The sequence below is a fragment of the Ornithodoros turicata genome, chromosome 9 (assembly GCF_037126465.1).
Source record: "Ornithodoros turicata isolate Travis chromosome 9, ASM3712646v1, whole genome shotgun sequence".
Taxonomy (NCBI): Eukaryota; Metazoa; Arthropoda; class Arachnida; order Ixodida; family Argasidae; genus Ornithodoros; species Ornithodoros turicata.
The window spans coordinates 30,628,943-30,650,075 of NC_088209.1; the positions used below are offsets into that span (position 1 = coordinate 30,628,943).

Below are 21,133 nucleotides of genomic sequence, written 5' to 3' on the forward strand. Positions count from 1 at the left end.
GGAATATATGGGATTTACTAGTGGAAACACTAATCGTCTCTGTGTGTACTTCCGGATGGTGCGGGGATTCGAGCTGCTTGCCTTACGTGCTGTGTAGACATAAATTTAATTGGGAGGACGGGATTATTATAAGATAATACTTGTGCGACGTGGAAATGTATGCTGGGAGTATTGCCATATACGCTTTGCTATTAAGTCGATAAGGGTCAAACTCGATAGCGCAGTCCGAAAGGCTACTTAGTGTGAACCAGACGGAAAATTCTTGAGATAAAACTCTTCCTTTTCTTTTCTTGTTATCTTATAATAACGCTGCGTTAAGCGCCATGCTGAAACGTGATTTACGGGGAAAATTTTCAATCTACGGGTACTGAGTCTATATCAAACTCAAACATACTCACGAACAACCATATCGATGTATGTATCTCCTTTTGTGATTGAGCAAGCAGCGGCATAGTTTGGCGAAGTTTGTGTAATCCAGCGTTTCTTTAACGTGTTAGCGTACTACCAAATATATCACGTTGGTAAAGAGGTTCCCCCTCGACAAGCGAAAAAAAAAAAAAAAAAACTATACTCGTGTTCAGTTTAAGAAGAAAAAGAAATCTAGCGCGCCACCACGCAGTGTAGTGTCATGTGGGCAGTCTTAACAGCCAGTACGGAAGCAAAGTGAATACGATGGATTACATTTTCTGGCGAAGGAGCGAGCGTGACCTCTCTGTATCGTCCAGGCCACGTGGTCCAGGCATCCTATCTGCGGCGCAGTAATATGTTGAGAGCTGCCGGACTAGATTTCTTTTCCTTCTTAAGTTGAACACGACTATAGGTGACTAACTGTCAAAAGAACGAAAAAAAAAAAAAAAAAGAATGTCGTGTGCAGGTTAAAGGTTACCTCTAAAAGGTAATCGAAGGGACATCGCTTGAAACGAAAGTAAATTATTCACGGTTAATGTCTTTTCCATTTCGACAAATGTTCTTTTCGCTGCACCTGCGCCGTTTCGTCAATGAATGCAGCAGAAGTTATTTGGAATCATTTTATTTATTTATTTCGTAGGGGAGAGGCAGGTGCGCTACGCATTTAGAACAAGTTTGCTCAGTCCAAACAATTTTCAACGGATCTTATACCTCGTGAACTCTGGTACTGAGACGCGCACACGTAGATATTACTGAGTTAACGTACACAGTTGCTCGCCAATTTTCCAAGTGTAACTTATTGCGAATAGACGATTTTAAAAAGATGCGCGCGCCACCACGCGCGCGGCGCAAAGCAGCGTGGGAACTTTGAGGTACACTTCTCTGTCGTCTGCTTCGGTTATGGTTTACCCCGGCCTATGTTGTTGTTTTTCCTTTTACCTCCGCCTCTGGCCGTCTCGTTCCCATGTTTCCAAGGGCTCAGTTCAGGGCTCAGTTAGTATACGTCCTGGGCCGACTTCAGGTGGAACTGTGCGGACATTCGTCTGGAAAGTCTTCGGAAAACCCAGGAAAAACCTGAAGGCAGCACATCCGGTGGCAGGATTCGAACCCGTGTCGCCTCCCAGTCTCGGCGTGGAAAGCCATCATTCTAACCACTATGCCACGGGAGCTGGTATAGAAAGTAACGTGACGACAGGCTACTCGGTCGGGACCGGAGGTTACGAAGGCGGTGTGCTTTTTGTGACAACGCACGTGTGTGTGTGTTTGTGTGTTTTGAGGTGGGTGGGTGCAGCAACCCATATTGCAGTCAATTCCTCTTACTTAGTTACTCTTCAATTGCTGTTTCGTAACACTAAATATTAAATATTTTCTGTTTTTGTGACGACTTGCCACAACAAGCAGAGCCCTACACTTTTGGTTAAAAACGGGATGCGTACCCCTTTTTGTGACACTTAATTGTGCCGTTCTGTTAATCGTCACAAAAACTGTACGCCCCGAGCTTTCCACAAATCAAAAGCGATAACGTTTGATTCGTACTAAGAGTGATAAGTTGATATGTGAAGGGTTCCATTTTAAGTGTGCATTGCACAGAATGATACCTTTATCACTGCTGATTTGCTGGAGACGGAAGGCGTACGCCTCTTTTGTGGCACTTATGCAATTATCTTTATTGTCACAAGAAGGCGTACGCCCCGAGCTTTCACAAGAAGGCGTATGCCCCGAGCTTTCTACAAATCGCGTGTATTAACTGTTCTGTGCAGTAGTTGGCGTTCGGCGTGTTACGTGGTGAAGTTCCATTTTGAAGAGTGTACATCTACACTCGTAGAAATGAACTTCCCCACATAGCACGCTCCTAGCCAACCATCATCCCGAATGACAACGTTCTCGCCCCTGATTTGTTGAAAACGGGAGGAGGAGCCTATTTTGTGCCATTATGCACGGCACAAAATAGGCTCCTCCTCCCGTTTTCAACAAATCTAGGGTGAGAACGTTGTCATTCGGGATGATGGTTGGCTAGGAGCGTGCTATGTGGCGAAGTTCATTTTTAAGAGTGTACACTCTAAAAACAGAACTTCACCGCATAGCACGCTCTGTGCCAACCATTGCCACGAATGATAGGATTATCGCTTCTGATTGGAGGAGAGAGGGGAGCGTATGCCTTTTTGTGTCAATTCTCATGTATCCAAATTGTTCGTGGCAATGGTCGGCGCAGAGCGTGCTATGCGGTCAAGTTCAGTTTTTAGAGTGCATGCCGTCCTCGCGTCAAGCCGACTGCTAGGTTATGAGGCTCCTTTTCCGCGCGCATTCGAGACGTGGGCCGTCGCTTTTTTAACGATAGAGAGAAGAGATGAGAGAAGCGGAGGCAATATAGGCAAAACAGGCTATATGACAGTACATGGGATGAGGAGACGGAGAGTCACCCTTAACGAAAAACTTTGAAAATAAGTGAATGAGTTCCATCGTCAAAGGGCCTCTCCATAGTGCCTTCTGCTGTCGTCCTCAATTCGCTTGAACGCAGGAGAGCACTATGAAGGCAAATTCAGGATATACCGCGTGAAAAGGGAAGCAAAGGTTTCCTGACAGAAGGAAGAAAGAGCACGGCTGGCAAATTAATCCGGTCATTCGCTATATATTGACACTGTTGTTAAGAGTATTATGAGTTGTTATGAGTGTCGATATTATCGGTTATTACGAACGATAAAACTGGCATATATAGTAGAAGAAACATATTTGCGAGCTCCGACGTTCATTTCGCCTGAGTTTGATTACTACCAGAAGATACAATCATATTAGTGCGCAGTGCTAAAACAGAACTTCACCTCATAGCACGCTGAAGGCCAACAGTTGCACAGGACGGTACCGCTGTCACTCCTGATCTGTCGAAAGAACGAGGCATGCGCCTTTTTGTGACGGTTAACATAACTGCATAAGTGTCACAAAGTGGCGTACGGCTCACGTTTTCAACAAAGCAGGGGGCAAAGCGACGTCATTGGGGATTATGGTTGGCTAAGAGCGTGCCATGTGGTCAAGTTCCGTTTTTAGAGTGTATAGGTTTGATCACTATCAACAACAACAACAATAAATGAAGGACAAGTGACGGTGACATCGGACGTTCCCCGTGGTAGCCACAGGACCCTACCCCACTTCACAACGGTTAATCCGAATATTACATAACCATACTTTTGTAGGACACGCTTTCAAGGGTCTGTTTCTTTCCGAAACCCGCGGGCGCGCGCAGGATCCTAACCAATCAACATCGGGAATGACGTTCTTCTTTCCCCTGATTTGTTGAAAACGAGTGGCATATGCATTTTTATGACACTTGTGCAGTTACATTAACTGCCGTAAAAAGGCGTACTCCCAGTGCTTCCCACAAGTCACGAGTGATAACGGTAACACTCTGCCCAGGTCACCTTCCACGTGTTATGTGGTGAAGTTCTGCTGCGAGAGGGTGGGATATGCTCTATATCGGGTGTCAACTTGTGTTGAGAAATACCTTCTGATCATGCTTCTTTCTGTCGTGTGTGCTATATACGTACACTCTCAGAAGAGAGAGAGAGGGTGGCGTGCGCCTTTTTGTAGCAATTATCATACATCCAAATTGCTACAAAACGGAGTACGCCCACCCTCGCTCTTCGAATCAGAGGCGGCAACCCTATCATTCGTGGCAATGGACGGCGGACAACGTGCTATGCGGTGAAGTTCTGTTCTGAGAGTGTATGAGAAAAAATGAGTAATTTTAGTCCCTTTGGTGACTATAGATGCATTGCCACAACCGTATAGTCCCTTTCGTGGCTAAATGCACGCAAATTCATGTGATGTTTAGGGACTATGTGCAGTGCCTGGGAGTAAATTTTAGGGTTAAGGGACTAAAACGTGGAGAAAGTAAAACCTAGTGGATCAGAACCTGTGCTTCCCAGCTTACTTTTTTTTTTTTTTTTCTTAGAGAGTACCATTTAAGAAATTTCTCTTTTCTTGTCGTTGTATTATTTCCTTTGCTATATACCCCGCTACCGTAATACCATTGGCTGTATGTAGCGTATGAACATAAATAAGAAAATAAAAATTATCTTTCGTAATAACTCCTTGGAAATTATACCGCAATCAGTGTGCACACAAGCATTGGGGAACGCTCCTTTATTTTCGTTCCATACGCATAACCGAACTAAGGAACACAAACGTGTAGCTTAACGCCGTAGCGACGTAATCCACGTTAATTAATTATGGCTGTCCGTACGTCCCGCGTCATTCATTCTAAAATCTGCATCGCGACAGCGCAGCGACGACATGCTGGGTAATAGATAAGTATATAGCGAAAGTCCTATCTCGCATGCACATCCATGTCCCGTGAGTAATGAAGTTTGCCCGAATAAATAAACATTGTAAAGCCTGAGCCCCAATGCGCAGCTCTTTTGCTTTTCTTTCCGCCGATTATTCACCGTGTGAATAAATTTGTTGAATACACGAGCGCTGTCCGTTCGCGCGTGAACGCGCAAACGATGTTTTGTTAATTCGACGGGCGCTGTTGCGGCGACGACGACTTACGTACAGCAGAGCCCGGCTCGGTATAGCTCACTCGGTAACGTATTGGCTTTAACGTGTTGGCGGTAACTTTCACACAGCGATCGTTATCGTTAGTGTATTTAAAGTTCGCGCGCTCGAAAGCCGCTGTGGTATGCTCGCGCAAGAGGTCGTGGCGAATCGCGGGCCGAAGTGAAGCCTTGAACGCGCGTTATGGGATAAGGACGAGTTGAAGATCGAGGCCCCTGGATCGCGGGTTCAATCTCGGCCGAGGGCGGTATAGCAATGGGGGGGGATGTAAACGTGGCTTCCAGCACCGCGTGTTGGAGATTTCCGGCGCAAGTCAAAAGATCCCCGGGGAAATTATCCGCAGTCATACTTTGTAGCATGCCGTCACATTGACTAACACCTTACGTGTAAATCCACTCAAATTACATATTTTTTTTATGTACAGCAGATTGAAGTAAAGTTAAAATGTTGAATAGCTGAAGTGGTTTGCTATCACCGTATGAGTTCAATCGGTAACGTGTTGGGTTGCTGAGCCCAAGATCGCGGGTTCAATACCGGCCGAGGACGGTAGATCTGTGGGGGAGGTAAACATGGCTTCCAGCACTGTGTGTCGGAGGTTTCCGGTGCACGTCAAAAGAACACCAGGGAAAAAGGAATGTCACGCGAGCTCTTGATCCTGCAATCTTCGTGATAAAGTATAGATAAAGCATGAAGAGTGCAGGACCAAGGGCTCCACTATTGGTTGAGGGCGCGTGACATTAATGACCAATGACAGGCGAGACACAAAGTGATCGAGGTCCATTACATTGACGAGAGTGGGGCCCCAGGCAGTCGAAATATATCCGCATCAGTCCTGCACTCTTAAAAGCGAACTTCACCACATAGCACGCTCCTAGCCAACCATGACCCCGAATGACAACGTTCTCGCATTAGATCTGTTGCAAACGGGAGGAGGAGCCTATTTTGTGCCGTGCATAATGGCACAAAATAGGCTCCTCCTCCCGTTTGCAACAAATCAGAGGCGAGATAGTTGTCATTGGGGAAGATGGTTGGCTAGGAGCGTGCTATGTGGTGAAGTTCATTTTTAAGAGTGTACCCTGCGACCCGCACTCTTAAAAATAAACTTCACCGCATAGCGTGCCCCTAGCCAACCACCATCTCAAATGATATCGTTATCAGCCCTGATTTGCTGAAAACAGGGGGTGTACGCCTTTGTTGTGACACTTATGCTGTTCATAATTGTCACAGAAAAGGCGTACGCCTCCCGTTTTTAACAAATTAGGACAGATAACGATATCATTCGCTATTATGTTTGGCTAGGGGCATGCAATGCGGCGAAGTTCATTTTTCAGAGTGCGTGCAGCATCTCGCCGCACGAATAGGCTGACACACTTTATGTCAATGAAAAAATGGCTAGGAAGCAAGCGAGCCGGTGCATAATGTAAAAACCCCCGAGACTATACACTCTTAAAACAAAGCTTCACCACATAGCGCGCTGAGGGCCAACCATTGCCCAGAATGATACCGTTACCTTACCTGATTCGTGGAAAGCACGGGGCGTACGCCTTTTTGTGACAATCATCATAACTGCATAAGTGTCACAAAAGGGGCGTACGCCTCCTGTTTCCAACAAATCAGGTAAGAGAACGATGTCACTCGAGATCACAGTTGGCTAGGAGCGTGCTATCCGTTGAAGTTCTATTTTAAGAGTGTATAGAGAACACGTGTTCCCTATTCTCGGGGTTTTTACATTATGCAACACTTTATGTGTAAATTTACTCCAATTACCGCCTGGTTTCGCCTCATTTGCATGCCAAAGTTTCGCGATTGTATATCTCAAAGTACGTGCTCGTTTCAGCGGATTCTTGAGAAAGAGGGTGGATTCCAATAATGGACGCCTCCAATCCTGCTGTCTCGCATTTTCACGAAACTGACGTCTAATTAAAAAGTTAATTAATGAATTTTAGGTAATTGGTCGTCCGAAATAGTTACATAGTCTTTTCCACAGGACGTCCGCATGGCCGCGCGTAACCCGACCGCAAAAATGTCATCAGTGCTGCTCTCACAGTAGCTTTTTTTTTTAAGTCTGTAACGGATTTTTTTTAAAGATTCACCTTGTATATTCAAGTTGACACAAAACGGCGTACACGTCCTGTTTTTAACAAATCAGGTATATAAAACAGAACGATGTCATTTCGAATCATGGTTCATAAAGAGCGTCCTGTGCCGTGAAATTATATACAGGGTGTCCCAGAAAACGTATCATTGAATTATAATAAAAAAACTACACCACCTAGAGTCATGCGGTCAATGGCATTTGTCTTTACTGGGTTTTTGCCACCTCCTCATGTGAATGTCGTGTAACGTAAGTTTAATTATGTAAATTTTTGCGAGCTCAAGTCGGAAATTTGCCTAGTAAAGGTCACTTTTTTACCCCAACAATGTGAAGAGCGTGTCTAATTTAGTCAAATTAATGGTAATTGACAGCGAGAGCGATTGCGCTCAAAAAGTCATCGCGCGCTATGGTCCGGTGCTCCGAAAAGCATGATATTCGGCTATTCTTTCCGATGGGATAGCTCGTAAATATCACTGTGAATTATCATGAATTTGAGTGAATTCGGCACGCTCTTCGGTGGGGTAAAAAAGTGACCTTTACTTGGCAAATTTCCGAGTTGAGTTCGCAAATATTTACATAATTAAACTTGGAGTACATGACATTCACATTAGGAGGTGGCAAAAACCTAATAAGAACAAATGCTCTTGACCGCGTTATTCTACATGGCGTAGTTTTTTTTTATTATAATTCAATGACACGTTTTCTGGGACATGCACCCTGTATACTTTTAGAGATGGCAAGGGGGCCGACATCGTTACCACAACCACGTGTATTTAGAGTATAGGAAAGAAAACATGAAGGTCTGCATGAATGATGATTCGATATATAACCTGTTAATAAACACATCAATGCCATCCGTCCCCATGTTGCTGGGAGAAGTTTCACTTAGTTATAGCGTAAGATAGCCCTATTCTTAAAGATTTGCACTATTTGCGAGACGTGCTCGAGCATCGAAGTGCACAGGCAACCATGCACTTTGAGAGGCTTTAATCGTAGATCGCTAATTAAATTACTCGCCGCGGAACCGCCATGTCCTCCGCTGCCCGCCTGCACCATGGGCACGTTCGAAAAGGAAAAAGCGACGTGCATCAGAACGCAGGCACATCGTATATATTTTTGCCTTCGTGCGCGTTGCGTGCATCCATACACAGGGACAGCGGTCGTCGGTTGCGGCGGCGACTGTGGCCTGACACGCCTTTCATTGATTTGTGCCGTGCACTCAATGCGACTATGAGCGACATACGCCTCTTCTGCGTGCGCTGGACATGCTTTTCGTCTCCCAGCCCTCGCCGGTCTTCCTCTGAATATGTCTACCCTAGTATACGCCGAGTATGCCGTCACCATTATTCGAAAATGCGAGCGAAAAGTGCACAGTATACATTGTGCAAAAGAGGGACTATGCTAGTCGGTGGCTCATTGGCTAACTTTTTTTTTACTCCGTGTTAGCGCCGCGAAGCAACTGTGGCTATGAACAGCAGATGTGGACAGATGTAGAGAGGGCAGCAGGAGAGAGTGGGGGACGGAGGGGTTAGTATGTGTCCTGGGCCGACTTCAGGGGGAACTGTGCAGGGGGGAGTGTATATGACGCTGTATTTGCTGTGCACCATATATCATGCTATATTTCTAAGAACGTCGACGAGGGTTTCCATTCTGCCAAGTTGTCGTCCCCATTTCTGTACAGATTCTAATGTGTATACGTATGATGACGACAAAACAGATGTACCCCAGAGTCTAGTCTTCGACATTATCTCATCTCAATGTCTACACAAATATGCTGTGTTACGCAGCCAGGTTCACTTTTTCAAAGGTAACATTGTACCACTAATCCGAACCTCCTCGCTTCGGCGATTTTCTCACTTTGTCCACCTCGGGGTGCACGCAGAGGATGAAGCGAGCCTCATACAGATGACAGCACCGCAGTACGGAGCTCTCTATATTTTCTTGTTTCTTCTTTTTGTACGCGTATGACCGTCATGGTGTGTACATTGGACTTGTCGAGAGATGCATTCTGAATACGTGTGTAGACTCCAAGTTCCTTCGCTCCTCGCTTTACATTTTTTCTTCATACAGGAGCTCCATCGCCGTTTGTGCACTGCATTCAAAATATGTGTCTGCGTGCATATAAGACGCTGCTTCGTGACGCACTCGCGGTTCGTTTCGGCGCGCGTCCAGTATAAGCGTACAGCATAGTGATAAAGGTATGTTTCCCTATCGGCTCTACGTGCATGCTGTGCTAAGCGAGACGACTCCATGGCATTCAGATCGACACTTGATCTTGATACAAACTGCGATTGAGGTGGCAGTGATGACACTGCACTGCACTAGCCTCACAATCTGTAACACTTCACTTCGTTTGGAGAAACTATGCACTCTCGAACCAGCAGGTCCCACAGTGCCGAATTCCGGGAAACTTTTTGATGTAGTTCCCAACGTACCTTAAGGGACGCAAAACAGCAGCAAAACAGGAGAGTGGGCTAGCTGGTAATGATCACTAATGAGGTCCTCTCGTTCTTCCCTTTTTCTCCCCTCTGCGTCCGGTCTTCTAACCACAAAAATGAAGTGGAAATGGAGCAAAACGCCTTCGACTGCTGATTACATGGTGCACAACAACAGGAGTACAACGACGATTGTAGCGTGTACAGGTGCATGTACAGAAAGGTCATACTGCACGGGACATAATTTTTGTTTTTGTTGCTATCATGAAGAAGGCGGAGGCTCAATGTTAACATCCCCGGTTTTTGTTTTAAAATGGCTGTTCAGTTTTTAAACGAGTTTTTTGCTTTTTTTCCCATTCTTGCTGTTCGCAGCTCATTTATTTTCTTCTTTTTTAGTTATATCACTTCTTGAACGGCCGACCGCGGACTTTCTAACACATTTACGTGAACATTTTTCTTCCGTGCATTTTCTTCCCCAGGGTAAAATCTATCCGACTGATACACGCGCGCATCGAGGTAACGCAATGCCCACACAAAGCTTGGAGCACGCTATTGCCAATCAGTCGGGCGCAACACGCTCCTGTCACATAACAACAGGCCCGAGCACCTCCCTCCACAAATTACAATAGCAATACAAAATATTACAGTATACAGGGAGTCGTACACAGGGGCGGACGTAAGGGGGGGGGGGCGGTCCGGATGTCCTGACCCCCCCCCCCCTCAATTTCAGTCGTTACGTAGAGTTTCAATTGACATTGGTAGTGTAGTAGCATACTGTCCATGTGTACACCCTCAGAACGGAACTTCGCCGCATAGCACATTGTCCGCCAACAATTGCCACGAATGATAGGTTTATCGCTTGTGATTGGAAGACAGAGGGGCGCGTACGCCTCCCCCCCCCCCTCCAACCACCACCACCACCACCACCACCACCACCGCCTCTCCCTTCAAATCAGAAGCGATAACCCTATCATTCGTGGCAATGGTTGGCGTACAGCGTGCTATGTGGTGAAGTTCTGCTTTGAGAGTGCACTCTTAGAAATGAACTTCACCGCATAGCACGCTCCTAGCCAACCATCATCTCGAATGATGTCGTTATCTGCCCTGATTTGTTGAAAACGGGAGGCGTACGCCTTTTTTGTGACAATTATGAACAGCATAAGTGTCACAAAAAAGGCGTACGCCTGCCGTTTTCAACAAATCAGGGCAGATAACGATACCATTCAAGATGATGGTTGGCTAGGAGCGTGCTTTGCGGTGAAGTTCATTTTTAGGAGTATGTGTGGTGTATAGGGTTACCGCTTGTGTCTCGAAGAGCGAGGGTAGCGTACGCCCTTTTGTAGCAATTTGGATGTATGATAATTGTTACAAAAAGGTGTATGCCTCTCTCTCTCTCTCTCTCTTCAAATCAGAGGCGATAACACTATCATTCATGGCAGTGGTTGGAGCACAACGTGCTATGCGGTGAAGTTCTGTTCTGATAGTGTATAGACAACCGTCATCCCGAAGTGAGAAGTGCTTGCCATCATCCCGAATGACAGCGTTCTCTCCTGTGATTCGTTGAAACCAAGAGTGCAGTTGTCGTAGATTTTTGTTAGTCATAAAAAGGCGTATGCCCGCGCTTTCCACATATCAAGAGTGATAACAGTATCGTCCTGTGCAGTCGTTGGCCTTCACCGTGTCTGGTCAAGTTCTGTTTTGAGAGTATAGGGCCAGTTTAATGACGTGTGATGGCGTTAAGTTACGTGAAACGACGCTCTTTGTATAGAAGTTACAGAATCGTTTACAGAAGGCTCAGTTGTGAAGTTAGCAGAATTTTTCGTTTCTGGTTTATCATCCTCACGTGAACAACAACAACAACTTTATTGTAAGATGATGAATGGGGAGTTTCACCGCCTCACGTCGGAGCCCATAATTAAGCATCAGTTCCAATGAAATCTTGGTATATATGGCGCACAACCCGCGGCATCATAATGTAATTGAATTGTCTTTGGCAAGGTATTCAAGAGTATACTTGGTAAATGTTATCGCTTCCAACCGAAATGATGTCGATAAATCCCCGTAGGCAGTGGTAACAGTAAATCGTATACTTCAAGAACCTATACTCGTTCAACTATACAACTCGTTATACATCAGCAAAATACGAGGTAGCTAAATTGACGCCGCGATTTACTCTCACTAGCCCCATCGTATAGATCCCTCCACCCCCGTGACAAAATAACGACGGATGACTGGGAAATGGGATCAAAATAGGAAAGAGCCCAAATGATGCACCTTCTATCATCCATCACCAAAATCTCTTTCGGTACTAAGCTACTCGGGATGGTCGAAAGAGATGTAATATTCATAGTATGAATGCTCTTATATGGATATTATCTAATAATCAGATGTATATAGGGAAGTAGTAGTTACGTATCACTAATTTCCTCTGCACGCGCGCAGGCCAGCAGGCTGTGCGCTGCCCCAGTGCCATTTGTAGATAGTGAGAGATGATAATGGAGATGAGGATTCAGCACAAAATAATCACCGTAGATTGCATAATGCAGTCTTCCATTATATCATTAAGTATTAGGACGTTAATAAATATCGCGAGGAGCCTGTAGAGGGCGTACTCATACTATAGGCGCTTATTCTTGCTGCCTCAGCCGCACCAGACTAATAGGCCTCCTTCCCTATAGGATGAACGTGCAGGGGTATCACATGAAGCCTCTCGACGAAGCTGAAGTTCGCGTACCGCTGTATCAACTGGATGTATTACATTATGATGTATTAGATTAGACGGATCTAATCTAGATGTACTCCCGGGAAAATTGTAGTATGCGTGAAGGATCGTTGTCTCGCTACATGAAACGTTCACTATTATTTACGTTTTCGTGTACCTTCGACTTGAATTTGGACATTGCCTTGCATGTTCGACAATGTCGCTTCGCGGTCATAGCCTCCGTAGCGCGTACCATTATTGGGTTTATGCCTCCACACTTTGATATGACTTCTAATTTAACGAAAATGTGAGGTCTGATAGCCTTAACGTACCGGTAAGTTCTCTGGTCGACATACCGGCTCCGTGAATACGGTCCACTTTTGTTAAAAATACACGTACACAGCAGTATTTTTAGTACTAATCACACGCACTTTTCTGTAAGAATTTGAATGTTGTTGTACAACTGTACATCATTTGAGATATTCAAATGGTTGGAGCGATTGCGATTTATCATCCACGAAAATGTCATACGTGCCAGTGACACCCGCACTAACATTTCCGTCATCGCCCAGAAGGGCCCTTGAGGTATTATTAATAAATAAATAAATAAATCGCGAAAGATGCAGAAGCAGGCGAAACACTCCTGTACAAGAGCGGTATAGTTGTTGTTAGATTTCCTGATTGATTGATTGATTTCCTCCTTTCCAGCCTTTCCCCTCTCCTCCTACGCACTTTTAAAACTTCACCACATAACATTTTCCTGGCCAATTAACGATCGTCCCGAATGAAATCTTATTATCTCCCCTGATTTGTTCAAAACGAGAGGCGTACGCATATTTGTGACACTGATGCAATTATGTCGATTGTCGCAGAAGGGTGTACGCCCCACGCTATCATTGTCTGCGACGGTTGGCCATTAGCGTGTTATGTGAAGTTCTGCACCTTGTCTCGAGTTATGCTTCCCAGTCACACCTTGCACTGAACACCAAGCGCACGAACACACAACATGGCTCACCTTTGTCGGGAAAGCTCCTCACGAGATTGGCATTGTAGGGGTTTGCCGTGCGGGTGATACCGCTGGCTCCCGCCGTCGCATTGTACAGCTGGAGCATGTAGAGTGGCGGTAAATGGTGTCTCTCTCGGCGCCGATGCCCATGCTGCTCCCGCATACCAAACACCTGCAGCAACATGCGGGACACGGCCTCCGACGTATCTTCGCTGGACGATACATGTGGTTCGGTGGGCTGAAGCGGCGGCGGGGCCGTCCGCCCGAGGCATAAGCCCAGCACAAGAAATAACAAGACCGGTGTGAACCTCATGCTGCGTGCTGCCTCATGGCTGCGGCGAGCGGAGGGAGGCTCGACCTCGCCCTACACACGCTGGATGGAAACTGCGCGGACGGACGGCGAGCACAACGGTCTGGGTAGCGCGCGCGCGGTGGTTCGGCGGCGGCGGAGCGGGCGGACAACCGCTGGGAGAGGGGGAGCTGAGAGGAGGGGTAGTTTATGTGGTGAGTTCACGGCTTGGTGGACGACTGGGGGATATTTCGTTGTTGTTTTTTTATTTATTGTTACTCATTCTTCCTCTTTCCAAAGAATGACATCGTGTCATCATTCCCAAGGTGTGCACTGGCACACCTTTTGAGGGTGTGAGGTGCGACACTCGTCTTCCCTGCCTAATTAGGCGGTCCTCACAAACTTGAAAGGGTGCAACGGGCTGTGATGAGGGCATTTTAGAGGTCGCTGATAAAATGGCACAGTTGCAGACCAGCTGGTGGATAAAGTTCACACTGTAACAAGCCCGAGTGTGGGCACACGAAAAATATGTATAACGCAGTGCAGACGACTCGAACCAGCAAAACATTTGTTGTGCTGGTTAAGGTGCGCCCATGCTCAGAGGTTATTATAGTAGGGAGTAGTTTAAAGTTCTTAAAATTCGCTTGTTAGTAGGCTATAACCAGCGTAGAAACCTTAGTGGTACCAGCGTACTAGATATCCAACGTAGTTGAAGTGCACTTACGGGGGGTGGGGTGGGGGGTATGCATTTCCATCACCATCCAATGTATGTGTGTGTGTGTGTTTAATATCGCACCGAGGGATTAGCGCCAGTTGATAGAGGGCGCTTCTGATTCAAAGAGAGAGGGGGCGTACACCTTTTTGTTGCAATTATCATATATCCAGATTAACACAAAAAGGCGTACGCCCCCCCCCCCTTCCCTTTCCTCTTCTCGAATCAGAAGCGACAACTGAAACAATGTAACAGTGAAACGTTTGTAACAATGGTAGGCGCACAGCGTGCAATGGGGTGAAGTTCAGCTTTTGTGGCACAGCCGATTGCGTGTGCGCGCAAATGCAAATTATTCTGTCTGCCTCATTCAATACGTATGGGAAAGTAGACAACTATAGTCGTGCTCCGAAACCAACGCTTTCAAAAGATGCCACTCAAAACAAACATACATACACTGCGTTTGGCCTGCTCCACCTTGTTTCACGCTAAACAGTAAAGCCTGCGGAATGATACAGACTATAAGCTCTGGGATGCATCGGACGAGTATCGTACTCTATTTCTGTTTGTATACTTCGTACTAAAGCACATGTGCGGTATGGTACTTCGCATTCTGCTTGAAGTACTGGATGTTGCCATGAACGTTCCGAGTTTTATTTATTTGTCTGTTATTATTTATTTATCTTTTTGTTTCTAGTCCAGCTCTCTGCTTAAATTAACCACGATGTCTTTGTGCCTCGGCGTGCTTTCGCGACCACTGGTGATTACGATTTATGCGTGTGCTTAGCTCACGGAAATGACCAGGTCCAGCGTGCTCTCGCACGCTCATAAAAAAAAAAAAAAGAACTCCGCTCTCACACAGAGCTTCACTACATAACATGCTGTGCGCAACCATAGCCACAAATGATAGGGTTAATTATCGCTATTAATTATTAGATTATAAGAGAGAAGGAGGGGACTTACGCCTTTTTGTGTCAATTTGGATCTATGATAATTGATACAAAAAGGCGTACGCCCCCCCCCTCTCTCTCTCTCTCTGTCCGAATCAGTAGCGAGAACCCTATCATTCGTGGCAATGGTTGGCGCACAGCGTGCTATGCAATGAAGTTCTGTTTTTGGAGTGTTGCCAACCGCCATCTCGAATGATGTCGTCCCCTTCCCTGATTTGTTGAAAACGGTACGCGTACGCCTTTTTGTGACATTTACCCCGCGCTTTCGACAAATGAGGTGTCTTAACGGTATCGTTTTTGCGCAATGATTGGTCCTCGGCATGTCATGTGGTGAAGCTATGTTTTGAGATGTCGGCACAGTTCCCTTAGAAGTCGGCCCAGGACGCACATTCCCCCAGGGCGTCAGTCGTGACGTTGCCCACATACGTGAGGCCGACAACGGCAAGCCCTATCACCACCACCACCACCCACCACCTATGTTTTGAGATTGCGTTCGATGATATCCGAAGGTAACCGGAAGTCTTCTGCCGTTAGAGGATGTTCTAGTCATCTGAAACGTGATCGCAGATTTTCTTTTCATTTTTTTTCCCCTTTGTTACTGTGTAAAATCGGTTTATATCCCTTTTATATGCAAGACCTCTCAACGCGGTAGAAAACTGAAGTTGCGACATCTGAGAAAAATAAAACGAAGCAGGTGACAAACTATGGGGGAAAGAATACATGATATGCTGGACACGACAACGCGGAACGTGGAAATTCAGCAGCGTTTTTATTATTATTATTTTTTATTTTCTAAATGTCGCTATATAGTTTACTGCGTGGCCAAACAGTTAGAGTGTCACTTCCTGCGCCCAGGCTGCCGACGTGACACGAGTTTGAATCTGAACGTGGCTGTGCAGTCTGCCGCGTTTCCTGTGTGTTTTCGGCAGACACTTTCAGACAGATCGCTAGCCATGCATATGGAAATGGAAGCAAAAAGAAAAACACAGAGTTAGTTAGGCTCCATACATCGATGTCTAACCCTACTTCGCGTATATAGAGCTGTTAAACGTTAAGAAAAAAAGTACACTTATACACTAATAAGTATAGTATACTTATGAATAAACATAATTACAGGCCTGGCCTCGTGGTCTCGTATTTTTTGTACTCTATATTGAGACACAATAAACCTATCAGTATCAGTAATTGAAGAGGTGTGTGTGAGAGACCGGGACTCTGATCAGTTGCAGGTACCGAAAGCAAGCGTATCAAAAAGTACGCCGTAAAGACAGAACTTCACCACTTCACCGGAACTTCACCAAGTCGAACACTGTGGGGGCGAACCATTGCGCAGAGTGATTATCACTCCTGACTTGTTGGGAAAGCGCGGGGCGTACGCCTTTTTTGTGACAATTAACGCAACTTCATCAGTGTCGCAAAAGGGCGTTCGCCACTCGTAAACCGTCGCAATATCACATGGCCGGCTATCCAGTGCCGCGAGCGAAGATGGCAACACACATTCGTATCGAACCTATATGGGGCCGTAACGTTTACTCTACAACACGATAGATTCGTTATGTACGATACCAGTATATATACGCATATATGCACGCGCACGATATATTATTTATTCACAACCTGAGTCTGTGTGAAAGTTTCATTGGTCATTTCTTCAACTGAACGACATACACGCGCCAGCAGATGACATGCATTGGTTGACTCTCGATATCCGTGGTTTTCCTTACTCCGTTCAACGGCAAGCCCTTTCACCATCACCACCACCACCACCACCTTACTCCGTTAGCCCTTTCACTTTTATACCTGAACGTGCACCCGTTGGCCCTCTCATTTGCCTCCGTACCTTTCTTTTTTATTTTTTTTTTATTTCCAGTATTACTTGTTTGTCCGGACTTCCCCGTACTGAGTTTGCCTGTTTATGGTTCCTCGTAACCCGTAGCAACCGCCCTTTGGAACGACAACATATCGGCGCCGTGCTCACTCTACTACATGTACAATAACACCTTCGTGATTTCCCGCTTCACTCCTTCTTCGTATATCTCTCTCATTTATCATTCGTGCGGCAGTTACAATCCGATCTCATCCATCACACGTATATCGAAATGGGAACTTGTCGTATACATGGCCCCATGAAGGTGTGTCTCGTACAACGCTATATACAGTGTGTCGTTGCTGCAGAGAGCTTGTGTCATTGCAAAGAGAGCGAGAGAAAACGCGCGTTCCATTTTGTGTGGCTCGTTCTGATCATTCTTTTGCTCGTGCAGGCTTAGAAGCGACGGTTCTTGCGATATCAACCCGAATGGTCAGAAAGAAAGGACTCAAGGGTGTAGACTGTTTTTCCTGTACTGCTCGCTTAAGGGCATCGTGCACAAACACATAGTGCATCGATGGTGAAACACCTCCATGTCGTCGTCACCATCTCCGTGTTGTTCCGAAAATGGGAGCTCAACGCGAGGCAGGGAGGGGTGCAGCACAGTTAAGTAGGCTATTTTATAAACAAAAAGAAAAGAAAAAACGGTCCAATTATATTTTATTTATATTTATAGTATATATTATATTTATATCTTAGTTTTATTTATATATATATATTTATTATACTCATATTTATACTGACTTAAAGGGACGGTCGCGTCCGTTCCAGTCGATTTCGAAACTACAGTGTCATTTTATTCCTCGTGGACCACTGGCTACGGTATCGAAAATCCCACTGGAAATAGTGGTGTAGTTTGACTGTTATTGGATGGAGTACATAACAAGAGCAGACGCCGGATGTTGAGAGTATGCCGGAAGTCGCTCTCTGGAAAAAGGAGAAAACGTCGCTCCCTAAGAACCAATGAGGGCCTTGACCTTGAGAAAAAGACTGCCGCGGCCGTGCGTAAGGGCGACTCAGAGTTCCGGGGCGTCTGGACGGCGCCTTTCCCCAACTGCGTCACCTGACAGTGAGTTTGTGTGTACGTCGTTGCACGTTTCGCTTCTGGTGAGTCCTCGTGTCCCCAGTTACGGGCTTGTGATTTAGCCATAGCGAAACCTCTCCCATGTTTTTCCAAACGCCAACTGTCCGACAGGTCAATTGCGCATCACCATATAAATCACGCAACTGAGCAAATATAAGAACAAACGAACCAATCAATCCTGGTGCAAATCCGTGTTCCACGCATGCCGTGTGCCAAACGGCTCCTGCGTGTGTTTGTGCTCTGTGTTGACTAAATTGACGGCTACGAAAAGATCGCCCGCGTGATGGCAGCACATTTTGAAGACCACGGTGCAGCATCGTTTCAGTGCCGGCGGTAACCGAATATAAACACACTCTCGTGGCGTACTGGAGGCCAAACCTTCTTTTTCACTTGTTTTGTCAGCGGCAGAATCGCTTTGGCAGCCACCCAAGACAAGCAGGCCAGCCGTCCCTCGGTTCTTCCTATTAGCAGTGTACGTTTTACTGGTTTCCAATTTAAGGCAAGGCAAACAGAGGGGTATGTTTAACAATGTTGTACGAACATAAACCACCGAGAGAAGCCGCGGAGCTTTAAGCTCTAACAAGCCTCGATAAATTGACTCCCTAAGTACTTGCGCGCTCTTCTGGAAGTTGTGTGCTCTCTCTCTCTCTCTTTTTTTTTTTGCCCTACATGTGTGCGCGTTTGTGAAGAGAAAGAATGTATATCACGTATGTACATATACTTTCAAAGGCTCTTGTAACCACGCTTACCTTTCCTCTTTTCTTTTCTTTCTAATAAACATATCCCCCCCCCCCTCTTTCTTGTAACCATTTCGTCTGGGAGAAGTTGGAGCCTCGGCCTCAAAGTCGACATCTCTAGTTTTTTTTTTTCCTTTTTTTTTTCATGAATACTACGTGCACAGTGTTGTTCGCTTGTTTCCCTAACCCGCAGCTTATTTATTTTTTTACTTACATCTGTATTATGATCTCAAATACCACGGAGTGATATGCTGAGTAACACTAATAAAAATGAGTTTCACTACATAGCACGCTCCTAGCCAACCATCATCCCGAATGCCAACGTTCTCACCCCTGATTTGTTGAAAACGGGAGGCGGAGCCTATTTCGTGACACTTATGCAGTTCATAATTGTCACAAAAATGGCGTACGCCTCCCGTTTCCAGCAAATCAGGGGAGAGAACGATGTCATTCGAGATGATGGTTGGCTAGGAGCGTGCTATGCGGTGAAGATCGGTTTTAAGAGTGTACGGCTTATACGTCTAGTGCGGGGATGGAGCTTTCATTTTCTTTAGTTGTTTATTTATTTATTTATTTTTACTGTTCGTGGAAAACTCTCTCTCGATATCGAATGCTTAGAGCTCGCATACCTCGTGTGGTTCTTGGCGATAAGCTTCCTCGCGTGCAACCGTTGTTAGTCAGGAGACAGCTGTGACGGAACGTACGAGGGCAAACTTGACGTACTTCAGCCGTACAGCCCAGATTCTCGAAGCCCATGTCAGCGCATCACATATGATTCACTCGCGGCTGTGTCCTCCGCTGGCAGAGCTATGACAGCTGCCCACTCCATCACCATTCGTCTGAGCACTGTACAGCCGGTATGTATCACATGTATGTAATACATGGCAGAGCGTGCGGACGTCGTATACGTTTGTCTAGTGTAGGAAAAACGCTGTGATGCCCATTAGCTTTCGCTCTCTCCACTGAAGGAAGAGAAGGATTAGAGGATGGATCGTCAGACCGGACAAGGTGTCAAGAGGAAGAACTCCATTTATAGGAAGACATCAATCTTACGCAAGGGTTCATAGCGTCGGTGGTGCACTTCTTGGTACGTTTAAGCCTGCAATGTAGGATCCATATCCGTTTCGTGTGAGATCCATCAGGGAATACTGGGAATAAGACGTGGGAGGGTTCTGGAGCGGGGATCTTTTAGGTTCTTTCGGCATGAGTGCGCGATAGCAACCATGCTTGAATGCGCTGTTGGAAAAGGGAAATCTACGTTGGAAGTCATTGTTACCTTTTTCTGCGTACCCATATAGTCATATGTCCCCAAAGCTCCAATGAAGCGATGCATGAAAGTAACACGTCGCCATGCATGTTGGTTAACGGCTCTGTAGCCTTCATATAGAACTCTCATAATACCTAGAAACCAATGTGGCGAATAGGGACATATCAGCAACTGAGCCGCTATATAGATACAGTATAGCGTGTAAACTACGTTCCGAGCTATATTTCCTACAAGCTCCGTACCCCGTTGTCACATGTCGCAGTAGATGGTTGACACGTTCAGTACCGCTTCATTACGGACTACAGGAAACAATTCAAGCACGTCCGATTATAGCAGACACGAGACGGACACACCTCACGCACGGAGCCCAGGACAAAAAATAATACATGGATTGGATCGGATACCAGAAATGCCGAGGAGGAGTAACGGTCATGCGTTCAAATGCCGTATCTATCATGGTGGCTCCATGACTTGCACTTTGGGGGAGAGCAACGCGCATCCCTTACAGGTCCTTTGCTTTTCCCCATGTCTCTCTCTCCCCCAGCTTTTCTCCTAGCCTGTCTCCTTGTGGTTTCTATATGGTAGCCCTACAAATCGTACTCCCACGAGGACCGTCATGCCCAACTCTTCCTATACTATCTTTCCTTACAGATTACTTCCTTCTGTTCCTCTTGGCTGCTGTGCATTATTACTGGATGGGCCAGTTGCGACGTTTCCGGGATTTGCGGTGCATTTGGTATGCACGTCTAAAAGACACTGAGGGCATCGTCTCGGGTAATCCGAGCGCTGTGCGCCCGCATTGAAGTTATACGTCGCTCCAAATGAAGGCTTGGCCTGGGATTAGGCTGCGTGTTCCAGAGCTTTACTGTTCCGGACGCATTGACCGAACGGATGACCACTGTGATCCCTTTTCCTTCACCGCGGATTCGAGGAATGGTACGCTCTCTGGAGGCTTGAGTTGTTACACTGCATCCCAACCGGTCCCGGGTGTGGTGCTGTGTCTCCTTTGCATACACGCGGGCAGAGTTCGTGGA

The 21,133-nt window shown here is 46.1% G+C and overlaps 2 protein-coding genes across 2 annotated transcripts in view; one reads left to right on the forward strand and one right to left on the reverse strand.

Moving 5' to 3' along the window:
- Positions 1-13,616, reverse strand: part of LOC135368607 (bone morphogenetic protein 2-like) — an 86,531-nt gene extending 72,915 nt beyond the window's left edge. The window contains exon 1 of the mRNA XM_064601998.1: positions 13,206-13,616. Coding sequence (XP_064458068.1) covers positions 13,206-13,509 — 304 coding nt within the window. The 5' untranslated portion in view covers positions 13,510-13,616. The remainder of the gene's footprint in view (positions 1-13,205) is intronic.
- Positions 1-21,133, forward strand: part of LOC135368606 (la-related protein 7-like) — a 175,204-nt gene that overhangs the window by 114,992 nt on the left and 39,079 nt on the right. The gene's annotated exons all lie outside the window — the stretch shown is intronic.